Genomic DNA, 25,479 nt, shown 5'->3' with positions numbered 1-25,479 from the left:
CTAACATTTTCCATCTGGGCCATATGAGCTTGAATGAAATTCAACTTTGGTGGAAATTCCTGCTCCATCTCCTTCTTGTTGGTTTTCAGTTGTTGTATTAGATGGGCTTTCAGTTCCTTCAATATCTTCTACAGTTCTGGCATCAACTGAATATTGTTCAAACATTTCATCATTAATAAAATGCATTCTAATCCAGTTATGGATAGCACAACATGATATTGGTATTCGACGTTGCTTTCCAAGCAAGTATGGAGGCATTGACTTCAAAATTGGAAACCTAGCTTTTAGAAGTCCAAAACAACGTTCAATCACATTACGCAATGATGAGTGTCTATAATTGAATAACTCCATCGCACCTCTAGGATGGTTCCCTCTTCCTCTAAAACGACGCAAGTGATAACGTTCACCACGATATGGTGCTAGAAACCCAGACATATTTGGATAACCAGAATCAACAACATAGTATTTTCCTATATTAAAAGAAATTATTAATATATAAGAACATTTGAAAGAAAATTATAATGTATCAAAATTAGTTTATTTTAATACCTTGTGGTGGCATAGGGAAGTTATCATCTTTTCTCATTGCATCAAGAAGCACTCGGGAATCATTGGCTGTTCCTTCCCATCCAGCGTAGACATAAGTAAACATCATATTATAGGAGCATGCAGCCATTACATTTTGTGTTACATCTACTTTTCTTCCTCTAAATGCAAGTTGTTTTAGAGTTGGTGCAACTGCACTTACATGAGTACCATTAATTGCTTCAACACAATCCTGCAGAACAAATTAGATAAATCATTACCAACATCAATTAAATTGATATGAATTATAATTGGTATATTATTAAAATTAACAAATAAAATTTACCTTAAATCATGGGAAATACTTTGAATTATTTTGAATTTCTGCTTGCACAGTGTTAAAGTCAAGAGGCCTTATTACTTCATTTCCTAAATACCACAATGCATCTAGCACTTTACCAAACTGACAACAAACAGTTTCTCCTGAATGTTGATATCTTTCAGCCACAGTTCTAACTCGTTGGTTGTGTGTAACTATCCATAGAAACATGACAACAACTTCTTCAACACTAATTACCTTATCATGTTCTATGACTTCCATTTCAACTAATCGACGACATAAAGATCTAAAAGTATTAATGTCCATTCTAATTGTGTAAAACAATCTATCAGGGTGTCCATTTAACAGCTCAAGTAAATATTGACGTCTAGACATATCTGAAGTGTGTAGTGGTCGTCTAATCTGTTGAGATTTTTGCATCTCTTGTAATCGATTAAGCATGATAACTTGACCAATTAATTCCTCGCTTGATGAAGAAGAAGTATCACCAAATAATATTTCAAACTCCTCATCTGAATCATCCATCTTAGGTACCTAATTATGACAATAATAAAAGTTTAATTCGAAAATTCACAAAGGTTAAAGAAATAACAAGGACCCACATAAGATAGTTCAATCATGACAATAAATACCAAGTTAAGTTCATTACACATTATTTAAGAAAATGTAAACTTCATGGTTTAGTAGTTCATGACAGACAAACTCATAATAAATAAACAATATTAAATCACCCCATCAATGAATCAAGATAAGCACGACGACGCTTCTCATTCATTCTCATGAATATTCCACGCCATTCTGGGGTTGCTACAAACTCTTGCAACACTTTGAGGTATATTTTGTTATCTAGATTTGGAATTCCATCTAGAATGTTTTGACAATCTTCCACGTTGTAAGAGTTAGTGACATTGCTGGTTTCCTCGCTAATTCTCCTTTCTCTCAATTCATAATACTTACGCATAGTCTCACTCCGTACTAGTGATGCCTCAGTCTTAGCAGAAATACTTTTTGCAAGTTCTTCCATCACATGGTCGATAGATGGATTGGCCCCTTTGTTCTTTTTCTCTTTGGTTTTGGTGCATCTGGTGGAGCAGAAGTAGCTCGACGACGTACACTAGTAACTTCTTCCTCCTCTCCATAATTATCACCATCAAATTCAAAACCAACATCAACATGTGCTCCAGTTCCAACAAAATGACGCTCTTGTTGGCGTTCTTCAACTGAAGAAGGCGGAAGTTGAGTGGAGGCATAACTCATCCCACAAGTGGCTGTTGTATTATTGAATATTTCTCCAAGCATCTCATAATGTTGCAATCATTTTTTTCGAAATCTTTTCACATTTGGATATTTCTACAAAAATCCAAAAACACATAACGTTACAATGTAACATGAATTTAGAATAATCAAGTAATCAACAATACAAATATAATATAAGTATATTACCTTTAGATAAGTGTCCCATACTTCATCATTTGCTATAACAGTATTTGTTTGAGGATCTCATCCCATACCAATTTGTTCCAAAAGATGAGAAAATTCACGATGTGCCTTTCTTAACCGATTGAATTTGGATTTCAATTGAGACATTTTATATCTCTTTCCAAAAGAATGTAATATGTCATTTTCTATTTTCAGCCATCCTTTTTTGTCCAAGGTTGTTGTTTGTAATCCTTTTTTGGCTTCTTCGTATAGAAGACTAATAAAATGTGATTCAATAGCCTCAGACCAAGAAGCATGATCGTCAATGTCTACATTCTTCTCATCCATCTAATTATAATTTTAACTATCACAATCTATGTCTTCATAAATAATGCTTCTTTTAAAATTAATAGCCCAAGTTTTCAAAATCAAACATTCAAATCAAAGAATTCCAGAGATGTAAAGAAAGTAGAGAGAGGGAGAGAAAGAGCTCACTTTAGATGATGCAGGTTGAGCGTAAAGGGACTACAATGGTGTGATGGTGTTGTGGTCAGCTGTTGCTTCAAACAAAAGATAAAAAAAAAAAGAATGCAAAACTTTTAGATTGGTATTCATTAAGAAGTCGAATATATGCTAATATACTAAACTCAACACAAAACAGAACACTATAAAGATTAAGCAAAACAAGAGAACTAAACTTATGAATCAAAACAAAAAGTAAAAATAAAAGGCAAGAAATTTTATTTTGTTTCGGCCTCAACATTAATGACCTACTTCCAGCTGTTTCACTCCAAACTAGAAATCAAAATGTCAACTAATTAATATCGTTGGCTGCCAATCTGTCAACTTAAGATTGTCACCAATATTTTTCATAAGGTTTTCCATTCTCTTTTTTAGTTTTGATCCAGTTATAGATTTATTTCACAGTCAAATTCCTAAAAGAAAACAATTAATATAACAATACTTTTATCGGCACCACCCATTTTAATATTTCCTGATAACAAATTAAAAAATGGTTTACACACCATACATGACAACGTGTCTATTATTCCTTATATTCCTTTCTTAAATTGAAAAGTTTGTCTTTCAATAAATTAAACAGAATTCATCACAAAATAAAAATAAAAAATTAACTCATCATCTCGTTCAAATAAAGTACAAACTTCATTCTCTTTTTTTTTTTTTCCAATGAAACCCGTCACAAAGGAACAAACCAGTAAAACACAAAGGCAAAACAAAACCAGGAAACACAAATTCAAAGTACTGCAAAATTGAAAACAAAATATAAACCACAAAAAATGAAGTTGCAAACATATAAATCGAACATGCTTATACAAAGAAACCTCAATCCACTTAGTCAGACTATACCTCAACCCGACTGTTGCACTTAGTCCGGCAATTGTGTCTCTCCGTCAACCCGCAATCTTAGGTCGAAAATGCTTCTCCCCTGCCTGCCGCCGGCAACGGCGTCCCTCTGCTGCAAATCAGCCAGCTGCACATGAGAAACCCCTCTCTCTCTCTATATATATATATATTCGAAACTATACTTAAATATATATATATATACCTGTGACCTTCACTACTCAAAGCTATACGAGCTTTACTTAAATCTTTTTTTTTATACACATATATATATATACTCAGACCTTTACTACTCAGAGATACTTAAATGTATATATATATATACTTAAATGTATTACATATGTATTATGAGAAGATTTTACCTTGTGTTAAATGGAGAGGAAAAGTAGATCTAGAGCACGAGAAGACTTGTTAATCTGATTAATGACAGAGGAGAAGAGAAGTTTCAATGGTATGGTTTTGTTGAGAGAAGAAGAAGAACTCTGCTTTTGACAAGAGAGGAGGCGCAGAAAGAAAATGAGAAGAAGAAAGTTTACAAAATGATTTTAGGGTTCTTAGATTGGAATTTTACAAAACTCAGAAAACGTGATTTTATTGTTTTCTCTTTTTCTTTATAAAGTTGGGATACTGATTTCAATTTAGTTTTCAAAAATAAACTTCCAATCAGAAATTTTAAAGGGTCCCACTAAGTTTTAGTATTTGAAAACATTAAATTGTATCCCAATAACATACCAATCATACCCTAAGATTCCTAATTATATTTCTTCTCTTGTTGAAAGAAATTCTCTGTTTGCTGTGTAGTTGTTTCCTCTGCTTGGTAATAAAAGTTTTTTCTTAAAAAAAAAAAAGTTAAAAATGATCATATATTAATATAACCTGTAAAATTGTTAAAAAAATCTAAAATTTAAATTAAATCTAAAGCTAAAGCTAAAACTAAAACAAATAAAAATTATATTTGTTATTTTTTGCATTAATATATTAATAATATTTTGTAAATAATATATAAAATTAATTAATAAAATCTAAAATTAAGTAAAAAAATTCAAAACTAAAAAAAAATATAATATGTATTTGTTAAGTTTTGGATTTAATTTATTTTAAATTTAATGTTTATCAATCAATTTTATTGATTATTTAGGTAATTTTTTTAAATATTAATGTATTTTATATGTGATAATATTTTTATGTTAGATTTTTTTAATACTAAATACTGTGAGTGATGACCATTTCTACTATTTAAAGTTAATAGATGGTTACTTTACTTTTTTTTAATAGAAATTTAGAGTTAAAACTCAGTAATGAATTTAAACTGGGAAAGTCAATGTGAATATTTTCCTTAATAGCATAGGTTAATTCTACAATTGTCAACGAAGAACTTGGCTTCATTTTAATAAAGAGACATAGTAAGAAAGATCGTGATATCTTGTTATTTTCCATTAGAGATCAAGAGATCTTTCGCATTTGAGTTAATAGTTTATAAAAGGTAAAACTTTATAACTTTGTTGATAAATTAATAGTTATTACATTGTGATATTAAATAGTTAATGTTGTTGGGTTAAAATGTTAATCTTACATAAAAAAGAAAAATTAAAAATTAAAATAAAAATTGTTACTTACTTCACAAACAAACATGTTTGCGTTTTCACTGCACTATTTTTTTATTTGGAAAATGTTTCCTACTTTTTATTAAGTTTATTTGGATTAATTTTCATTTGTTTATTCAAAATAGATTAAAAGTTCATTTGATACTTTTTATTTTATCGAAATACAAATTTAATATCATTTGTTTTCGATAATTATCAATCAATACTTTCTATTTACAAAAATTACATAGTTTGATACCTTTCAGTGTTTACATTTTTAATATTCTAAGATTACCTATCATTTTAGTGATTTATTTGATTTTTTTAAATAATTTAAATATATTTTCAGAATTCATAAAATAAAATAAAATAAATGTTTAGTTAAAACTTTAAAATTATTTTAATAAACAAAATTATTTTAAAATAAATTTATTCAATTAAAAAAATTAGATTTAAAATTTTTAAAAACTAGTTAAAATCTTATTAATTAATTTTAAATAAACCTAAATTTTAATTTAATTAATAAAAATTAACCCATATTTCACCCAAGATCACCCTTACAATCTAAGTTCCCACCCTCCCAATCTCACTCACATTTTCTTGTTTCAATGTTGGAATGATTTGTTAATTAAATTAAAGTTTACGTTTATTTAATGTTAATTAATAAGATTTTAATTAGTTTTAAATTTTTTTTAATTCCATTTTTTAATTGATTAAATTTTTTTAAAGATAATTTTCATTATTAAAATTATTTTAAAGTTTTAATTAAACATTTATTTTATTTTGTGAATTTTAAAAATATATTTAAATCATTTAAAACTAATAAAACAATTGAAATATAATAAATCATTAAAATGAAGGGTAATACGAGAATATTAAAAATTTAAACGTACTGAGGGTAACAAATTATGTAGTTTTTGCAAATAAAAGGTATCAAATGATAATTATAAAAAACAAATGGTATTAAGTTTGTCTTTTGATAAAACACAAAATATCATAGGAGCATTTACCCTTCTAAATATTTGATTTAATTAAATGTGTTAGGATTTTTATTTGACTGAAAAGATATTTATAATTTTCTTAAGTTTTTATTTAAATTTAAAAAACAATATTCTTTTTAGAACAATTTAGACCTAAAAATTATAGATTTAAAATAGATGGTTATTTTAGATTTTAATTCATGTTATTTTTTCAGATAGTTAGAAATTCATTTTGAGGATTTTTTAATTATTATTTATATTTATGCTATCTCGTATTAGAATTAAGATCATCTCCAATGTAATATGTAAATTTTGTGCTAAATTTAGCAAAAAAATGAGTTAATGTTATTTGGCTCAATATTAGTAATGGTGCTCCAATGCACATGATACAAATTAACTAAAAAAAATCAATAATTTATTTAATATTTATTACTAATATACAAAAATTAATATTTTTTATTTCAATTTTTATTGTAAAAAAAAAATGAATAAAAAAATAATATGATTAGTTATTAATTATTAATTAATAAATTATAATAATTAGTGATAATAATATTTTTACTAAACTTTTTTTGGCAATATATTTGAGATACTATATGATTAATAATTAATAAGGTTCGAACATTAACGTTTAATATTATTGTCTTAAAAATATAAATGCAACAAATATTAAAAAAAAAAAACAAGAAAGTTTATTGGCTAGAGAAAGTGTAAGGAAAATTAACAAAATATTTATTGACAAATATTAATTTATCAAGCAGGAGTGTTTTTATTTAATTTTGTTTAAAACTATTCTATAATATTTTTGCAGCCTTTAAATTAAAAATCAATCTCACTGCTTATCTTGTTTTCAAAAATTATATTATATCAATAGAATTTGTCATTTGTAATTTTTTTTAATAAAATCATCGTACCACACATAATTAATAATGAATCGTAAAAAAAAAAAGAAAATATATGTGCAATTTTAAAAAGAAGATATATTTTGAACAAAAATATACCAATTGAAATTAATAATTTAGCACCAAAATTGAATAATTTTGTTTTCCTAATAATAAATATATTTGCAATTTAAAGCTTAAAGCTCTTTGTAATTCATTTATTTATAATAATGAAACGGTGCCAGAACAGTCGTGGAGTATCTCGAGTCTTAGAAAACGCTTGGAATAGGCGAATGGCAACGAAATCAATTCCAAATATTGGTAAACGATTAACTCAAGAAAAGAGAGTAAATTATTCCAACCAATGGTTGAGAGACACGTGGAAAAATGAGAAGTGGGCCCATGAGAAGCGTACGGGTATTGGCTGATAAGAATTTTATGCATTCCGACGTAACACTCGAAAAGAGCAGAGGTGGTGGGGTCCAGTGTGTATCTAGTACGAGAAAACGCAGGATAAGAATAGTGTACCTCTAATCCAACTACTACATGTCACTACACCATGGTATTCCCTACACCGTCCTTAACCATGTCTATGTCCTCTCCCCTCACACACACTCACGCCACCCAAGTCACCGACCGTCAATTCCTTCATAATCTCTCTGCCTGCCTCATACAATCTCTTATTTAAGTTTAATTCTTTTTTCTTTTCAATAATTCATTTGGCCTTTTATCAATATCAAATGTTCATAGTTTCATAACAAAGGTATTTTTTTTAATAACAATAATAAAGTTTTTATCTGTTTTGTAAATCACCATCTACTTTTTTCTTTTTCTTTTATTATGTCAATTTTTTATGTTTTTGTGATTGTGGTGCATTGGTTTCAATGAATCTGCAGGTGGGTCTTGATCTTTCTTGGAGGTTTTTATCGAATTCGTACTCTTTTGCGTTTTATGGCCTTTCGGATGATTTTTTTATTTTTTTCATTATCTGGGGTGTGGATTGACGAGTTGGGTTGTCTTGAAAATCTTCATTTTGTGTGGTTTCTATTCTGAAGATTTGAACTTTCGTCTCCGATTGTCATGTTTTAATTGGTTTAGTTGTTTTCTGATTCGATTTTACGTTTTTACTTTTTTGGTATGTCTCTTTTGATGTTGTGGGTAGTTGAGTTTCTTGATCAGCTGAAAATCAATTATAATTACGGGGAAATGGCGAAGGACTTGGGCATAGGTTATAGAGTTGATGTAATTAGATAAAAGTCTAGTTTTGCAAAAGTTTCCTTTTACGATGATCGTAGAATGTAATATATTTGCAGGGAATCTAGTGGGGTTTTTTTTCTTTGATACAAGTGACTGAACTATGTATGTAAACCGTGGGTGACAACTAAATCTGCATTTCATGTAGAATGGTCATCATAAGCGTCTGTTTGCCATATCTGAATAATATTGAAATCATCTAGCAATTTAAGTGTGTTTCATGGTTTTGCTCAATAGGTACAAAAGGTCTTAACTTCAGCCCGAATTTGTGATCATCAAGTGTTTGTTTTCTGATTTATGCTGGTGTGATATCCTGTGTTTGAAGTTTAAGTCATAAAGGGTCTTGCCGATCATGACCTTATTGTCTCTTTTGGAAAGCTTGTATTGTGAAATGACATTTTGGTTTTGCGTGTTAGGCAGAAGTCTTCGGATTTTGATTCTTCAAAAAAATTTGTGGTGGAGTAGGAAAGGAGAGAGGTTTTGTGTATGAAATAGAATGGCTGATCCCAGAAGTGGAGTTCGACGATCAAAGAGGGTTAATAATGTGCAAGACAATCCTGCTGTTTTAGTTCCACCTGCTTGCCCAGGTACCAGAATAGGTAAAGGCTCTAACAATCATAGTCTTCATATTTTATCTGTAAAATTCAGCTAATTCATCATCGTCTTATTTTGAAAATGCAGTGCCAGCCAGCAGAGGAAGAGGGAGAGGCTCTAGAGCTATGAATCAAGGTAAAAATGTTAAGCTGACTGGTGCTGGAATCGGCGCTCATGGAAATACTGGTTTAGACTTGCCAGTAGGAAATTTAATTTCCGTTCGTGAGCTAGGAGTTCAGAAAAGTGCAGAAAAACTAGCTGTTGCTGACGATGAAGGAAGCACAAGTCCGCTTCCTGAGAGGGTACTCTTTTGTTTTTCTGTTCTCAACCTATTTTTAGAACTTGGCAATACTGCGTTCAAAAAATCAATTGAGTAAAAGAAACCTTATGGTTTAACTGAACAACCGTCAACAACTGGCTGCGTTTATCACTTCTTGGAATTTTTTTCCCTTGCTGGTTTGAAATGGCACCATTGTAGTTGTTGCATACACCTCTTTCATGTTGCAGAAGTTTTCTGTTTTCATTTGCTTAGAGTATTTTGTAGTAACTATGTATTGTTGCTAAGTGAACCTTTAAACCTTTGCAGCTATTTGATTGACAATGTGCAATTGTTTCTTTTTACACTACATGATTTCTGTTTCACATTTATGTGTTTTAGATATGTAGGAATTTTGTGGTTTCCAAAAAAAGGCTACTTCTCCATGTAGTTTCTGGACTGAGCTTGTTGTGTAATACTAATAATGTTTTTTAAATATATCTTCAGGTGCAGATTGGCAATTCTCCACTGTACAAGTTAGATAGAAAGCTGGGGAAGGGGGGTTTTGGACAAGTATTCGTGGGAAGAAGAGTGGCTGGTGGTATCGCTGGAACTGGACCTGATGCCTTTGAGGTTTTGCCCCCTCCCGCATGTTTCACTCTTGTACAGTTATTAAGGAAGTTTGTTATGTTGCTAATGGCAATCCCATTAACCTTTTGTAGGTTGCTTTGAAGTTAGAGCATAAAAATAGTAAAGGCTGCAGTCACGGTCCTCCATATGAGTGGCAAGTGTACAGGTAACTTTTTTTTTGCACTTTTATTGTTATTAGTTATTAATCACCAAGTTTTATTACCTAACTGGTGTTTTTGTTAAAAAAAACATAACAGTTCTCTCAATGGTTGTTATGGAATTCCCTCTGTCCATTATAGAGGCCAGCAAGGAGACTACTATATCTTAGTCAGTTTCCATTCTATCTGTAGTGATTCTTTTAGTTGTTTTGAAATTGCTTTTGCCAGTAAATATTCATGACTAACGATTTCCTGATTCTGAAAATAGGTCATGGACATGCTTGGCCCAAGTTTATGGGATCTTTGGAACACTAATAATCAAATGTAAGAAATTGTGTGTTCTTTCTTCCTCCTCCCAAGTTACTCTTTGCAATGTTTCAGATTTTATTATCTATTCTTAATATACACATATATTTCCCAACTAAAAAGATATTTGAATAATTACCTTTTGGTATTTACATTGATTATTTCTAAATATCTACTCTTTTTAAAGGTTGTCTGAAGATACAGTTGCTTGTATAGCAGTGGAGGCTATATCAATTCTAGAACAGCTTCATATCAAAGGGTACATTGTTAATCATTCTTACTTCTTATCTTTTCTTTTACTTTATCATACTCTAATTATTTTTGTGTTTCCTAATTGGACTCCAGTTTTGTGCATGGAGATGTTAAACCTGAAAACTTTTTGCTTGGTCTGCCCGGAACACCTAATGAGAAGAAGTTGTATCTTATTGATCTTGGTTTGGGTAAGTGTTTGCTGGTGAACATGTATAGGATCAATAGGACAACAGAAAAACCATGACAATCTGCTTTTGTACCTATCATAATTATTGTACCAAACTAATCTTACTTTTCTTCTTCAGCATCAAAATGGAGAGATTCATCATCTGGTCGTCATGTTGAATATGACCAAAAGCCGGATGTTTTCAGGTACTACTTCCTTTTTGTAAGGCTATGCATGGTCAATGGTTAGGCTGTAAGATGGTTCTCAGAAAGAAAGAAAGCTAAACCACTTGTCTGTTTCACTTAACATGATTTTTTTTGGAAGCCTGATTTAATTTCTGACTTTTGATAGGGGAACTGTACGTTATGCGAGTGTACATGCTCATTTAGGTAGAACAGGGAGCCGTCGGGATGATCTTGAGTCGCTAGCTTATACCTTGGTATTTCTTCTTAAAGGAAAACTTCCCTGGCAGGGCTACGTTGTGAGTTAATTTCAGTTTCCATTTTACATTTCCAGTTGAAACATCTTATTTTGCCGACCTTTTTTGTTTTTTGTTTTTAATGCTTTGGTAAATTCTTGAGATGCAGGGTGACAATAAAGGGTTCCTTGTCTGTAAGAGAAAGATGGCAACTTCCTCTGAGACATTATGCTGCTTGTGTCCTCCTCCTTTTCAAAAATTCCTTGAGATGGTGACCAACATGAGATTCGATGAAGAACCCAATTATTCAAAGCTTATTTCTCTTTTTGATGGCAGCATAGCTCTTAATGCGTCTCTGCGACCAATCAGAACTGATGGGGTAGCTAAGGTGGTTGCCTTATGTCATAGCTTATGATTAGCTTTTAGTAATATGATTTTTTTTTCAACTAAATGTTGAATATTTAAATGTAGTTTGGTCAAAAAAGAGGAAGATCACTTGTGGAGTTAGAAGATGGTGGGCAGCCTAGGAAGAAAGTTCGATCAGGTAGTCCAGTCTCTCAGTGGATCTCAGTATATAATTACAGATCAGCAATGAAGCAGAGGTAGTTGATGCAGCTCTCCGTCTCTTTTTCTATTTTTCATTATCTTGTTCTTTGCCTCCTTTCATATTTTATGTTTTTAAGATATTGGCATGCTAGAAATACACTCTGTCTGGTCTTTATGGTTCTGCTAAATGCTTTTACAAGTAGTTCTTTTGGTGATTTGAATAATTTTCATCATTCTTATATAAAAAAAGGAGAAAGAAGTGTCATCGGAGGTCCCCCGTTTTTTTTTAAATACTCCCATATAGTTTATGGGATTTGTCTGTCTTTTTATATGGGATTTTCTCCTTGGACACTTTTTGTTGGCAATTGGAGGGTGTTTGGTAGGAGGGAGAAGTGAGAGGAAATAAACAGGGTAAAGTAAGTAAATGAATTTGGGTTATGGTTGTTATTTGGCTGGATGAGCTTTAGGAGGGAGTATATTAGACAATGTATCTCAAATCATCAATTTTAGCCAGTTTTTTACACCCTCTAATTTGGAGAGATTCTGTTATTTCTCTCATACGAGACAAACAATGGAAGAATGCTTTCCTTCCTACCAAATATAGCATTAATAAGGTAAAGGGCTGAATCTGATACACTTAATTACTGGAGGCCAAATATTACTCAATGTTATTGTTTACATGTTGTTTGTTATCTCCAGCAACTATAGTTTTCTGCCCTTTCCTTTATTTATCAGCAACTAAAGGAAGTCTATGCTGCAGGTATCACTACAATGTTTTGGATGCAAGACTTCAACAGCATGTTGATAAAGGGAAGGAGGATGGTTTGTACATTAGCTGCGTATCTTCTTCCTCGAATACGTGGGCTGTTGTTTTGGATGCAGGAACAGGTTTCTCATCCCAGGTTTTTGAACTATCACAAATTTTCCTGCATAAGGTTGGTATTCCTGAATTTTTCTTTCCATAGCTTCTTCTTTTGGTTTTGAAGTTTCATTTTCAATGATGCAGTTGTGGCTTCACAAGTTTTAATCTTTCATTTTTACTTCATCAGGAGTGGATAGTGGAACAGTGGGAGAAGAATTACTATATCACTGCAGTTGCTGGTGCATGCAATGGCAGTGCCTTGGTGGTAATGTCTCAAGGTAAATGGGGTTTTATTTTTGAATTCTTATAATTTGTTCCTTTAATAATTGCTTTCGCATGTAAGACATCTTTATTTTCACGTGAGACAGACCTTTGTACTCTGCACTTTGTTTTCGTGAAAGGCCACGTTGGCTATGGTTTGGGTAATTTGGGCCTTTAAAAGAAACTTGGGTTAGGTGAATGAATGATAATAAAGTAGTTTTAGCTGTTATTTGTTGGAGTCTCATTGAGTTCGAGTAATCTGACTTATGTGTATGTTGTTACTTGTACTAATTAGGAAAGCGTGAAATATGACATTATAAGATTCTCAAGGATTGCAAATATTTTGATATATATATATATATATATATATATAGGCAGGGGATGGGTTTATATACAGCTATCCTTTGATAGCAAATGGTTTATCTAATATACCCCAATAAAGTGTCTCTCTATATTATATTTTGTTCACTGGTTTTGCTGGATGTTAGTAAATATGCTAGATTTTGCTAAAAATCTTGATATTGTGAATTGCGCTGAATAATCTTACGAGTAGATTATAGTGACTTTTTTGTCACTTTACAGCAATAAAGACCAAACCAATGCATATAATAATTTGTTTATTTTTATTCTTTTTCTTTTACTGTCGTTAGGTGTGCCTTACACTCAGCAGTCTTACAAAGTCAGCGATGTTTTTCCTTTCAAATGGATCAATAGGAAGTGGAAAGAGGGCTTCTTTGTTACCTGCATGACCACTGCAGGTAGCAAATGGGGTATTGTCATGTCCCGCAATGCAGGTTTTTCGAATCAGGTATTCCAATATGGACTTCAATTTTAATACTATTTTATTGGAAATACTGCAGAAGTCTTATGTGCTGTAATTTTAGGTTGTGGAACTTGATTTTCTATATCCAAGTGAAGGGATCCATAGAAGGTGGGAAGATGGATACCGGATTACTTCAACTGCTGCAACATCAGATCAAGCTGCATTCATACTTAGTGTGCCCAAGAGAAAATTGCCCGATGTGGCACAAGAAACGCTTCGGACATCTGCTTTTCCAGCTACCCATGTCAAGGTACAAGTAATTACATAATTAAAATCTTGGTAGGGACTGAAGGATTCTAATCATGAATGTTGTTTATCTCTGAGTTTGCTTCTAAATCTTTATTTGTGTTGCCCTTTTCTCTGGCTTCAAGTCATTAACTAAGCTTGTGCATGACAGCATGAGATTGCTACTAAAAGTGAGAACTCATTTTTAGGTCATCAATCTCCTTGAAACCTCTTTATGAGGCATTAGAAATTAGGCATCGTGGTGTCATGACTCATTTTGGGTTTGAGAACATTGTGTCATATTCTGAAAAGAAACAACAATTAATTTAGTTTAGTTCTTAAATAAAATGGCTTTAAATTATCTACTAGGTTTCCATGTGAAACACTCTTGGAATTGCTGCAGTACGTCATAGCTGGATACTTTTATTAATAAAAAAATAATAAAATGTTTATCAAATGTTTGGTGCTTTTTTTTTTCTCTCAATAATTATGTACTAATATATATATTTTAAATAACAACCTCACAGGAGAAATGGTCAAAGAACTTGTATATTGCTGCTATTTGCTATGGAAGAACAGCCTCTTGAAATTTGGTATTGGAAGAAGACATTGCACTTGGACTTTTAGGGCAGGTAGAATATTAATCCTTATCTCACGTGGTATCTATTCTTATTTTTCTCTTCTTACCATGCCTTCGATATTGGACTAGATAATGAGTTTATATATATATATATATCTTTTTATATAAATATATACAGTATTTTTTTATGTTTCTTTTTTTAAAATTTAGGTGATCGGGTTCAGCGAAATCTACTGCCTGCCCCTGCCAGGCGCTCTGGGTGAGAGATTATTATGGAGAGGCACAATAAAAAGATGGTTTTCTTCATGTATATGGATCACCTAACTGGAGGAGTACTTATATATAGTAAAGAATCTTTAATTGTAAAGGGGTCATCGTTTCTGGTTACCTTTGATGATAGAAGCTGCAGCTCAAAACCCCCTAAAAGAAGTTTGTATAGTTCTTTAGAGAGAGACGTTTCAATCGTTTTTATATGATCTCTTTGAGATCAGTCAGCATTCCATGACAAAAATATGTACCCTTTTTAGATGTGGCCAAGTTTGAAAGATGAATACAGGAAAATAACATTTTTTTTTTCTTCTGTATACAATAGGCCACTGCCAAGAGGAATGTAATGTGACCTTTTGACATGAAAATATTATATTTGTTGTTAGAAACTGTCAGAGTGGTAATATAGAAACAGCTCAAAAGCACTTGGTTTCAAGAGATCAGTTTCTGTCTTTTCTTTAATTTGCAGTTAGTTAGTCATACCTCATTTCCATTTTATCACTTTCTTTTCCTCAAATTCTGTCAATAGGTGCACTAGAAGACACACAGTAACCAATAAAAAAAAGAAAAGGGAAAATGCCACTGAGTATTTTGACTAAACAAAGAAGCCTTGACTCAAACTCAAAGCTCCCACTTCTCACTTCTCAGTCCTCACATGGTGTTGGCTTGAAACATCTTCAAGACAGTCACGTGCATCACGTGATGCAAAATGGGATCCACTTTATCCGGATTAAGATTTTGTGAATAGTGTGAAAAACCCAATTAGGTTCTTGGCGGAATGTAGATGGATTATCAATTTTAGTCCTGGAACTATTCAATTCATAGCTAGCTGCGGCTGAACTGAATTGACTTCATATTCCTACTCATAATAGAATAATAATAATTATATTAATTAATAATAGATAAAAAAAAAGATTCTAGTTCAAAATTTGCAGGCCATTCTCACACAAGTCCAACACCATGTGCTTTACTTAAACATTGTCCTTCACTTGTATGCATTTATTTAATATTCTCACCTTCCCTACTTAGCTGGCCTCTCAGGTGTGAAAGCACAAGCCAAAAGGGCAATATATCCAAAGCTCTCTGGCTTCCAAAGGCCAAGCATTATATCATTCAAGGCTTTATCTTCCAAAGGCCAAAAGAGCCTATTGGGCATCTTAATAAGCTCTTAATGGATATAAGAAATTGGTGCAGTTCAGGCAGCAAAAAAAGAACCATCAGATTAGGAAGCTGCCACAAAGAGACAGCTAAGTCTTCCTCAACTACACAAGCACTTAATCCATATAAGCAGATATGGAAAGTTCTTTGGATGAAGTTCAAGAAAGAAAAGAAGAAGCTTTCTGAGTCTTTGGAGTCCTGTGCAGCCCCTCAACAACGTCGTCTCGTCCCCTATGATCCTCACAGTTACTCTCAGAATTTTGATATAAGCTTTGCATGGGATGACATACACCATGATGACGACGACGACGGTGATAGCTTGATCTCTCGTTCCTTCTCTTTCCGGTTTGCAGATCCTTCTAAGATTTTCTTAGAGAAAGCAATAGTGTAATGATATAATTACAGAGAGAAAAAGGATTGATCTTTGTATGTATGTATGATTTTGTTTGTTATATGCCATTTCTTGTTGGTGTAGACTCAGTAGATTTTCTTGATCAACCTTTCTCTCCATCTTAATTGTCATTCCACACTATTGTCTTGTCTTAATATCAAAATTCAGAGATCTTTAAAAGGAAAAAAGTTGACCCAGATGAAGATCATAGGTTTAGTTTCATAATCACAAAACTTTCAAACAATCTGTATATTGTTTTCTCACTTAAAGTGGCATGGCTTATAGAATCTTTGAGGCTTTTTATTAAAATGAAGGTCAGAAGGTTGGTTGATTGGTTTTTATTTCTTTAAAGAAAAAGGAATATTACTTTGTCAGAGTCCAACATTTTTTTTCTTATTCTTTTGATTAAACAGATTCTATCAAATAATTATAGACAGAGCCACCAATCATTTATTTGTTGCATACATAAGTTATGACCATTTGATATATAATTGTAAATTGTGCTGTTTAAATCTTGATTATTACATTACTCAGTCATACCATTTGATATATATATATATATAAATATATCTATATATATATATATACGATGTCACTTATCATTATAGCTCACGAACCGAAGTCCCCCCCCCCCCCCCCCCCCCCGTCTTTTTTATTAAAATAAACAGAAAAGGAAATGGTCTCGTTTACGTAAAATATCATAAAAGTTAATGATACAGTAACACTGCACATATATTATATAACCATTAGCATGTTAATTAATTAATTAGGGAATACTTACACATATCACTGTAAATTTAAAAAATTGAAAAAAACGGAATTTTATAAAAATTACTAAAATACGGACCTTGTAGCAGTTCTACAATCATTTATTATAATATTTTATTTACTCTATAAATATTGTTTATAAAATTGTAACACATAGTTACAAATTTATAAATTTTTGTTATAAATTTTTTTTATTGTTACAATTATAAAAAAAAAAGTTTCGTATTTATGATTGTGCTCCTTGGTAATTTTTTTTCAAATTCTGTATTTTTAGTTTTTATTTTAAATCTTAAGTATTTTTATGAATTTCCCATTAATTAGTTTTATTAGAATATATCGATCATGTATGAATTTAAATGAGTTTTTTAGTTAAATGTATACAAAAACTATCTTTTTCACGCCAAATAATTGATATAACTATCAGTTTAATTTTTTTTTCTAATAATATATATAAAAATTATTAAAATTAACTTACACTTGATTTTTATAAAATATTTTTTTGAATATAATTATTTTATTTTTTTAATATGAGGCGCATATACAAAATAATATAATCATATTAAAAAACAGTTTAATCAAATTTATGAAAATGATGTATTTATAGAGTATGCCTAATATTAGTATTTCTTTTTCTTTTTTCTTTTATAAAATTGTATTCACGCAGGCTAATATATAGTGCATGTTTTTTGGTTGAATTACCATTTGACACGTCAATTAACCACAATAGGTCAAGTAATAGAAATTCATATATTTGTGTAATTGGGTTTGAGAAAATCTGTACCACCAACAAATACTATCCAGTGAAACTAATTCCAACATTAAAAAAAAACTGAAACTAATTAACAAAAGAGAAATTTGCAGTAAAAAGATCTTATTTATGTGTTATTGTACTAAAAAATATCTTATTCTAAAAAATATCTTATTTATCTCATTCACTTTTTTTTACAATAAAAATACATTCCATCAATTCCGTTTAACAATTGTTAAAAATATTCTATTATTGGCAGCAAAAAGACTTTATTTATGCTTTATTTTACTCAAAAAAACCTTAATCTAATATATTGTACTAAAAAAGACCTTCCGTCTATTTTTAACTTTTTAAAAAAAAATTAAATTAAGATTTAATCTTAATTATGTTTAAAAAAAAGATTCTTTTAAATATATATGTTATAACAAAAGTGCTAAAAAAATTTTGGATGATGATATTTACATCTAAGAATATATCAAGAATATATATAGGCATTCCATTTATTTAAAATGAAATTATTTTTTAATTTGTTCTTAATAATTTTTTTCAATTTTCATGAAATTCATCAATTTCTTTTTTGTGTTAATTTCAATTATTTTTTTTATCTCGTCTTTATAATTTTCTTAAAAAATAATATATAATTTTTTAAAAATAAATGTGTTATTTTTTTAAGTCTTAATTATACTTTAAAAAGAATTAAATCCTAATTTAAATTAAAAAAAATAAAAGTAGACAAAAAGTATTTTTTAGTACAATATATTAGATTAAGATCTTTTTGAGAAAAATAATACATAGATAAAGTCTTTTTACTGCAAATAATAAAAGATTTTTAACGATTTTCAAAAGAAATGAACGGAAAGTACTTTTATTGTAAAAAAAAAGTGGACGAAATATTTTTCAACGTCAAAATTTGAATTAAAATATTTTTGAGTGTATTAATGCATAAATAAAATCTTTTCGCACACACAAAATATTCATATGTCTCTGTTATAAAGTTATAAACCCTCTCCCCAAATTCTCCACCTGTACGTAATACCATGCCGCATCATATTCGTTTGATAAATCTAAAAATTACATAAAAACTTTGGGTCCAAAACTAATAAATAAATAAAACAATACAGAGGGACCTCTTAATGAAAAGAAAATAACCTAACTGCATTTAATTACAACAACAATTCTCCTCTCACTGTCAATTTTTCGAACTTGTCTATTCATATCGAAGGTGTTAGAATATTATTTCAATTAATTAGAGTTACCAAAAATTATAATTTTAATTAAAATTAATATTGTGATTAATGGTTAAATATTCTCAATATGGTCAGCATTAATTCCGTTATTTAATTTTATTGAGTTATCTAATATTTCATTTTATATTAATTGTCAAATATTCTGACATCAATTGTAGCAAAGACCTTGATAAAATGTCTCATCTATATAAATATAGGATTCTGGTATCCAATCTCACTATTCATTCTCATATTTTATCTAAAGAACTAATAAGAGTTTGAAAGTCTTTTACCCTCACTAATACTATTTTATTTTCTTTTTGTAGATTCAAAACTATTAGATCAAGACTATCAAAATCATGGAAATATACTCTAACGATCATTTTTAATTTTATGACAATTCTAGCCTATTAAGATTATCATGCAATTAGATAAATTTCTTACTGAAGGTGTCTCAAAAACCACACAGAGATTTTTTTTTTATTAATCCAAATCAATTGTCACTAGGAGAAGATGAGTTCAAGACCACATAAATTCAACAATATGTAGATATATTGAAATTGAAATAATAAAACAAATATATATATATATATATACACATTATTCATGATGTAACAAAAGGTAGTGACTAGTGATCAAGTACTGGTCCTGTGCTACCTAAAACTTTGGCCTTGTGTTATTATGATTTATGAGAGTGAGATGACATGTATACTCATTTATAAATTAATTAATGTTAAGGCAGAGATCAGCCAGCATGCTCTAAAATTAGATGTAAAGAGAATGGTGATATCAGTATTATTATTCTTATTGCCCACATAGATGCTCGAAAAAACTGGTGACTTTTTATTTTATTTTTATATACATACATATATAATAAATAAATGAAGAAATAATGCAGTACAATCTGTTAATAAGTGTACTGTGTAAGTAGTAGAGTGATAGATTGAGAAGTAAATGTCTAGATATAAAGATATTAGGATAGCCATCTAGTTTAGCATCATTCATATTAGGACATGTAGTCAACATTCCTTAATTAATTTGCATAATGCATATGCAATTATTCATTTATTTTTATGATAGTATAGTAGGAGAGAGTTGGAAATAAATATACTTGACAGTCAGGAATGCAATTATTTCTAAATTCAATAGAAATTAATTAATATATATATATATATATAAAAATGGGCACTGCTACAATTGTGCAAGATTTTGTGCACTATTATAGTAAATTGTACAATTGTACATTTTTACATACGTAAACTTCGATTTTTTTACACGATAGTATTTATTATAATTACAACGGTAAATTTTTAAAAAAATTTGAATAATTTAGTGTACTGAAAATAGGATCTAAAACGATATTTGCATGTGTGACGATACTAAAAGTTTTGAACTATTTTTCGACATCTTAAATTATTCAAAATTTTTTAAAAATTTGTAAGAAGTTTAATGTGACTACAATAATAAATACCGTCGTATAACAAAATTGGAATCATAAAAAATAATTAATCTCATACACGATTATGAAAAACGTACACTTTTATAATCGTGCCTTGTAAAAATATACATTTGTCAACTACAAGTATACATCTATCATAATAATAAATGATCTCATATATAAACTCATATATTAAAGTAAAAAAACCAAACATTTAATACAAGTAAAATAGCTATCTCATAAGCCGCAATGATAAATCATTACTTTCAAGGGTGAGCCAAGGATAACAAAAGGCTAATAAAACCGGCATATAATAACATACAAGATCGTTAAAAAATTATACTATCTAAAATACTAAGTAATGAAAAACGCTATAAAAAAAAATTATCATCAAATCTCATGAAAAAATTCTAAAAGAGTAGAAAAACCAAACTAAGAACACAACAGCAATAAAAGATGAGAAAGAAAAAAAATTCCAAAAAAATGACAGAATAATGTCAATATTAATATGCAGACCAACTTCCAAAAAATCAAATGGAGCCCCATTCGAACTAAGCATCCCACCACAACTGTGGTGTTCCTTCCGGCAACCAAGAACACTTAAAATAAATTATATATAAAATGATATTTTTAAAATTTTTGAGGTCTTTGCCCATGTAAAAAATAATATTGTTTTAAAAAAAATTGAGCTTCATTATATAAGGACCCTAGGTACAGATCTAGCCCATGTGTCCAAGGCCAGGCCTGGCACAACTCCCAAAGTCAAGAACAGTTGGATGGAACTAAAATTTAGTTGCCATTTAAGAAAAAACCCACATTATCAAATCTTTACTTTGAGATAGTGAAGAATCAAAGAAACTCAACCTCAGAAGTGCAAAAAATGAACAAGCTCTCATAAAACAACGCTAGAGAAGAGAAGGTTATTATTTATAGGGAAAATTACAAATAATACGGTAATTTAAAAAAAAGTTTGATTTATACGGTAATCCAAAATAATTACTAAAATACGGTTGATTTATATGCAAACAGTGGTACTAGTTTTCCAATCAACTATAAATCTTTTATTCTATTTTGTTGACGCCGTTTTTCGTCAATCAGTGAAAGGAGAGCACGTAAACAATAACTGATTATGGCCAATTAAGATGTCACGATACAAACACACGATTTTTACGTGGTTCAGCAGTTAAATCTGCCTAGTCTACGAGTCTCTGTTATTAAACTCAAGATTATCTCTGAAAATTCTTCAAGGATGAATTCTTCAGAGTTTTCTCTCAAGCTTCAGAACTTCGATCCTTTACAATGGTGCACGGCCTCTCTATTTATAGAGAAGGCCGCGGAGTACTATCCCACATATTTTGGGTAGTTACTCTTTTTGTGAATAAAATTAATGGCTTTAAATGCCTATAATCAGATATAAAAGGAAACATCCCCTGAAGACCAGGGGACGTATAACTGACCAACTAATATCCCACGATTCTAGGGGATTTACAGTAATAAATGAGGATTACATCTCGTATTTACAACACTTACAGATATTCAAGGTGGTTATCATATATCTCCAAGGCCTTAGCTTCCCAGGTTTCTCGTCAGCTCCTGAGCTAGAGACATCTCCCGAGGTCACATGGCTTGCGAGATCATATGTGCGTCGAGCTTGGGACTCCTGATCCGAGGTCATCCCTGAAGATGGATGCGTCCTCGGAGCTACCTTTCGAGATCATGAACACTCCGTGGTCACCATACTCGAGGTCGTCTATGTCTTGCAGGCTCGATACTTAATCCTGGAACATACTTCCAACTATACGAGTTCATTTGCTGCGAATCCAACTTTCGAGGTCATATTTAACATAGCTCGAAATCTGGGTATAACATCTTGCCCCCTCAAAAGTATTTGTTCGAATCCTAAGAGAATGAAACTTTTGAACTACTTTCTTTGAGAACTGTATCGTCATACACTTTTGAAAATGGACACACGTTAGCTGGGTATTGCTCATTTTTGGTACTTGAGTACCTTGGAAACATACCCACGATCATCCGTCTGCCACCTTTTCGGCGCCATCTTGTCATTGACCCCTGACCGTTGGATCTGGGAAGGATTTTGTTCAACGCCCTGGATTAATCCCCCTTTTTTCATCTATATATACGAGACCCCACTCTTCATCTTCTTTTTTATATCTTCGTTCCCCAGAAGCAAGAAAAGAAGGAAAATCAAAACCAGAGACCTTCCTACACAGTTTCTGTCCCGTGCATGTTTTCTCGGCCAAAGAAACCCTGGTTTTTTTGAGTCCGTGAGTTCTTACTTGCAACCTCTCCTTCAATCAACGATCTCTCTCCAAACTCTATTATTGTGTAAGTGTGCAATCTTTGTTTTCCATTTTGTTATTTTTTGTTCATACTGTTCTTGCTGCGTATGTGTTTATGCTAGTTTACACCCTTAGCATAATATGATAGGAGGTTTTGATCGGATAGGCTCTTATGCTTTTTAGACTTCCATACTCAATTTACATCATTGGCTTATACCCAGTTTTCATGTTTGAGTGAGGTTCCTATTTTCTGGGTTTTGAAAATTTTTTAGGCGACGTTTCTTGTACACTAAGTTTTTGGGTAAAAAACCTTGTCTCTGATAAATGCACGAAACCCAAGACTGCCTTTTCTGGTTAACCGCCACTCTTTTTTTTTCTTGATTTTCGGGATTTTAAAAAAAAATTCCACTCTCCTTCCTTTCCCGTGGAACGCACGTCCTGACTCTTCAATACGGGCCCTAATACATAGCTTGTTTTGTTCCTTAACCCCGAGCTCGTAACTTCGAGCTCGCAATTCTTGCATGCATGGTGTAACGCCCTGGATAACCAAGACCGTTACACTGTGTGTTTAAATTAGTGCAAGACTTGCTAACCAAGTCATTCAGACAAAGTGTAAACTCTATACCATTATCAGAGTAAGAATAAAAGATTTTGGTCACAAACAGACTATTTCCATGGAAAAATGACGGTTTAATACATGGAGACTCAAAACAGGGTTTAGGTGTCTTAGATACAACAAATTCTAGAAGTTACAAATAGTTCAAGCCACTATAATGGCAAAATATACATTTTAGGTTTCCGTTCCTGTACAATTTCTCGACCGTGGCGGCCGAGCAGCTGACGATGTACACCTCGCCCCCAGAGCTCTCCAACTCATGGTTGATTCAGCCTACCCTTGCCTTTACCTGCACCACGTAGCACCCGTGAGCCAAGGCCCAGCAAGAAAGCATATTAACATAGCAAGATCAGCAACACTTATCTAATATTTCACAATGCTCAACTAAGAATCCGATATTTCATAACATTTATTCAAGCAGTAATAACAGTTTGTCATCCAAACAGTCAACCAACTATATTCATAACACAATATTCACATTCATAGCCAATAGATTGTCACAACCATCAAATAACATTCAGGGTTGGCGCCCCTAGTCGCACCCTCTATTTAACACACTGTCTTCGGCTCATTAGGGCCGCCCCCAGTGTAATACTCACTGACTCCGGCCAGCTTAACCGAGCTCAGTGATAAATAAGCTGCCTCAGCTACCAGTGGCCGAGCCGCGCCCCAGTGCGCAAATATTGATTCCGACACCCTTAGGCCGGTAATCGCATGTCCCATGGTATAATAACACCATCTCACGACATGATATACAAGTGGAGGGAGCTCTTAGTCCCATCGTGTTCACATGGTTAATCACATTCACATAACAATGTATACAAGTATAGGGAACACTTAGTCCCAACCTAACCACATAATCGGGTGCAACTTTCTTACCTTTCAATTCACTAGCTTTGATCACTTGACTCCTTGAGCACGATCCCCCTCGAGCCCTAGCGCTTACCTAATCACAATCATGGCCAAAGTCATTATAAATCCCCAAGTTCAAAACCTAGCCCCGGGGCCAATCCCGAGCCCCCGGGAAGTCCTAGTTCCACCAAACAAGGTGGTGGAACCAAACCCCAAACCTTAGGTCAAAAACCCTTGCAAACAACCCTAAAATCCACTTCAGGAAGCAGGGTAGCGCTACAGCGCTCATGGGAGGGTGCTACAGTGCTACAAACAGAAGCCAAAATCCCTCAGCAAACTTGGCCTAGCGCTACAGCGCCCAAAGGCTAGCGCTGTAGCGCTAGTCACAGACAGATTTACACCAATTTTCCTCCTCTGCGATTTTCTCGAACCAACTCGAACCAAAACTCTTCCAACTCTTTCCCAATCTCAAAAACAACCTCATGACCATATTCCACTCATCCCAAGCACCCCAAACATCTAGAACTCAAGCACATGCATCCACAAACTCAGAATTCACCATAGCCACTCCTAAGCTCCAAAACTCAATCAAAACCAGCTGAACAACAAAGTTAGAGTTTAGGCTTTATACCTTTGATAGAATTTCGACCACAAGCTGTCTCTAAACCTTCTTGGCTTGCTTCTCCTCAGTCTTAAGCCTGAATTCCTAAAGTTCCATCCAATTCAACTTAAGCACCATAGCTTAAAAACCAGAAACAAAACCAAACCAGCAACTGAAGAGATTACAGAACCTTACCTCAAGTGATGGCCTAATCCTGCTAACCCTTGCCAAATCCTCAATCTTTGCTCAGTAACCTTGTGGCTTAATTGGACTAACTTCCCTCTGAGTTTTACTCCAGAAATCCTCAAGAAATTGGTGAAGAAAACATAAACCGACTTAGAGAACTCTCTTTGTTTTCCCTTCTCTCTTTTCCCTTCCTTTTCTTTCTTTTTCAGACTTCTCCAATATTCTACAAATCCCACTAACATAAAGCCCTGGTATTATCTAACTTCTGTAAGCTAAATGACTAGTATGCCCTCCCCATTAAGTCTAAACCCTTTAATCCACTTAAGGGCATTTTAGTCATTTTACCCAATTCCCGCTAATTCCTCGAGTGTCTCTAATATTTCCCGCTTAATTCCCAATACCTAATTAGTTATCAATATTATTCCTCAATGTCATAATAGACTCCAGTATATTCGCTAAATTCCCATTTATACCCCTAAGCTCACCCCGAGCCAGGTATAAATCCCC

General features: G+C 32.0%; 3 protein-coding genes across 6 annotated transcripts; 2 read left to right on the top strand and 1 right to left on the bottom strand.

The window, feature by feature from the left end:
* On the bottom strand, positions 1-1,390 carry LOC133795333 (uncharacterized). Its single transcript, XM_062232787.1, has 3 exons — positions 947-1,390; positions 550-778; positions 1-470 (listed from the first exon to the last, which is right to left on the bottom strand). The coding sequence occupies exons 1-3, from the start codon at positions 1,388-1,390 to the stop codon at positions 1-3; spliced, it is 1,143 nt and encodes a 380-aa protein (XP_062088771.1).
* Positions 1,391-7,664: 6,274 nt separating this feature from the next.
* Positions 7,665-15,124, top strand: LOC133797019 (casein kinase 1-like protein HD16). Of its 4 annotated transcripts, XM_062234774.1 has the most exons (20): positions 7,665-7,853; positions 7,987-8,009; positions 8,761-8,943; positions 9,026-9,240; positions 9,702-9,827; positions 9,917-9,990; positions 10,082-10,151; positions 10,251-10,306; positions 10,476-10,547; positions 10,634-10,728; positions 10,846-10,912; positions 11,058-11,187; positions 11,294-11,512; positions 11,596-11,726; positions 12,431-12,605; positions 12,720-12,810; positions 13,444-13,601; positions 13,678-13,866; positions 14,369-14,473; positions 14,632-15,124. In XM_062234774.1, exons 3-19 carry the CDS (start codon positions 8,841-8,843, stop codon positions 14,426-14,428), a joined length of 2,031 nt encoding a protein of 676 aa, XP_062090758.1. In that variant the 5' UTR covers positions 7,665-7,853; positions 7,987-8,009; positions 8,761-8,840; the 3' UTR covers positions 14,429-14,473; positions 14,632-15,124. The 4 variants fall into 4 exon arrangements, with proteins under 4 accessions (XP_062090758.1, XP_062090757.1, XP_062090759.1 ...); XM_062234773.1 differs by lacking the exon at positions 7,987-8,009 and having other exon boundaries at positions 8,765-8,943; XM_062234775.1 differs by lacking the exon at positions 7,987-8,009 and having other exon boundaries at positions 8,761-8,931.
* Positions 15,125-15,859: 735 nt separating this feature from the next.
* On the top strand, positions 15,860-16,237 carry LOC133795332 (uncharacterized). Its single transcript, XM_062232785.1, has one exon. The coding sequence runs from the start codon at positions 15,860-15,862 to the stop codon at positions 16,235-16,237; it is 378 nt and encodes a 125-aa protein (XP_062088769.1).
* Positions 16,238-25,479: the final 9,242 nt, after the last annotated feature.

This window comes from Humulus lupulus, chromosome 8, assembly GCF_963169125.1.
Source record: "Humulus lupulus chromosome 8, drHumLupu1.1, whole genome shotgun sequence".
NCBI lineage: Eukaryota > Viridiplantae > Streptophyta > Magnoliopsida > Rosales > Cannabaceae > Humulus > Humulus lupulus.
Note: the sequence above shows the minus strand (reverse complement) of the source record. Positions and strands in the feature narration are given on the sequence as shown.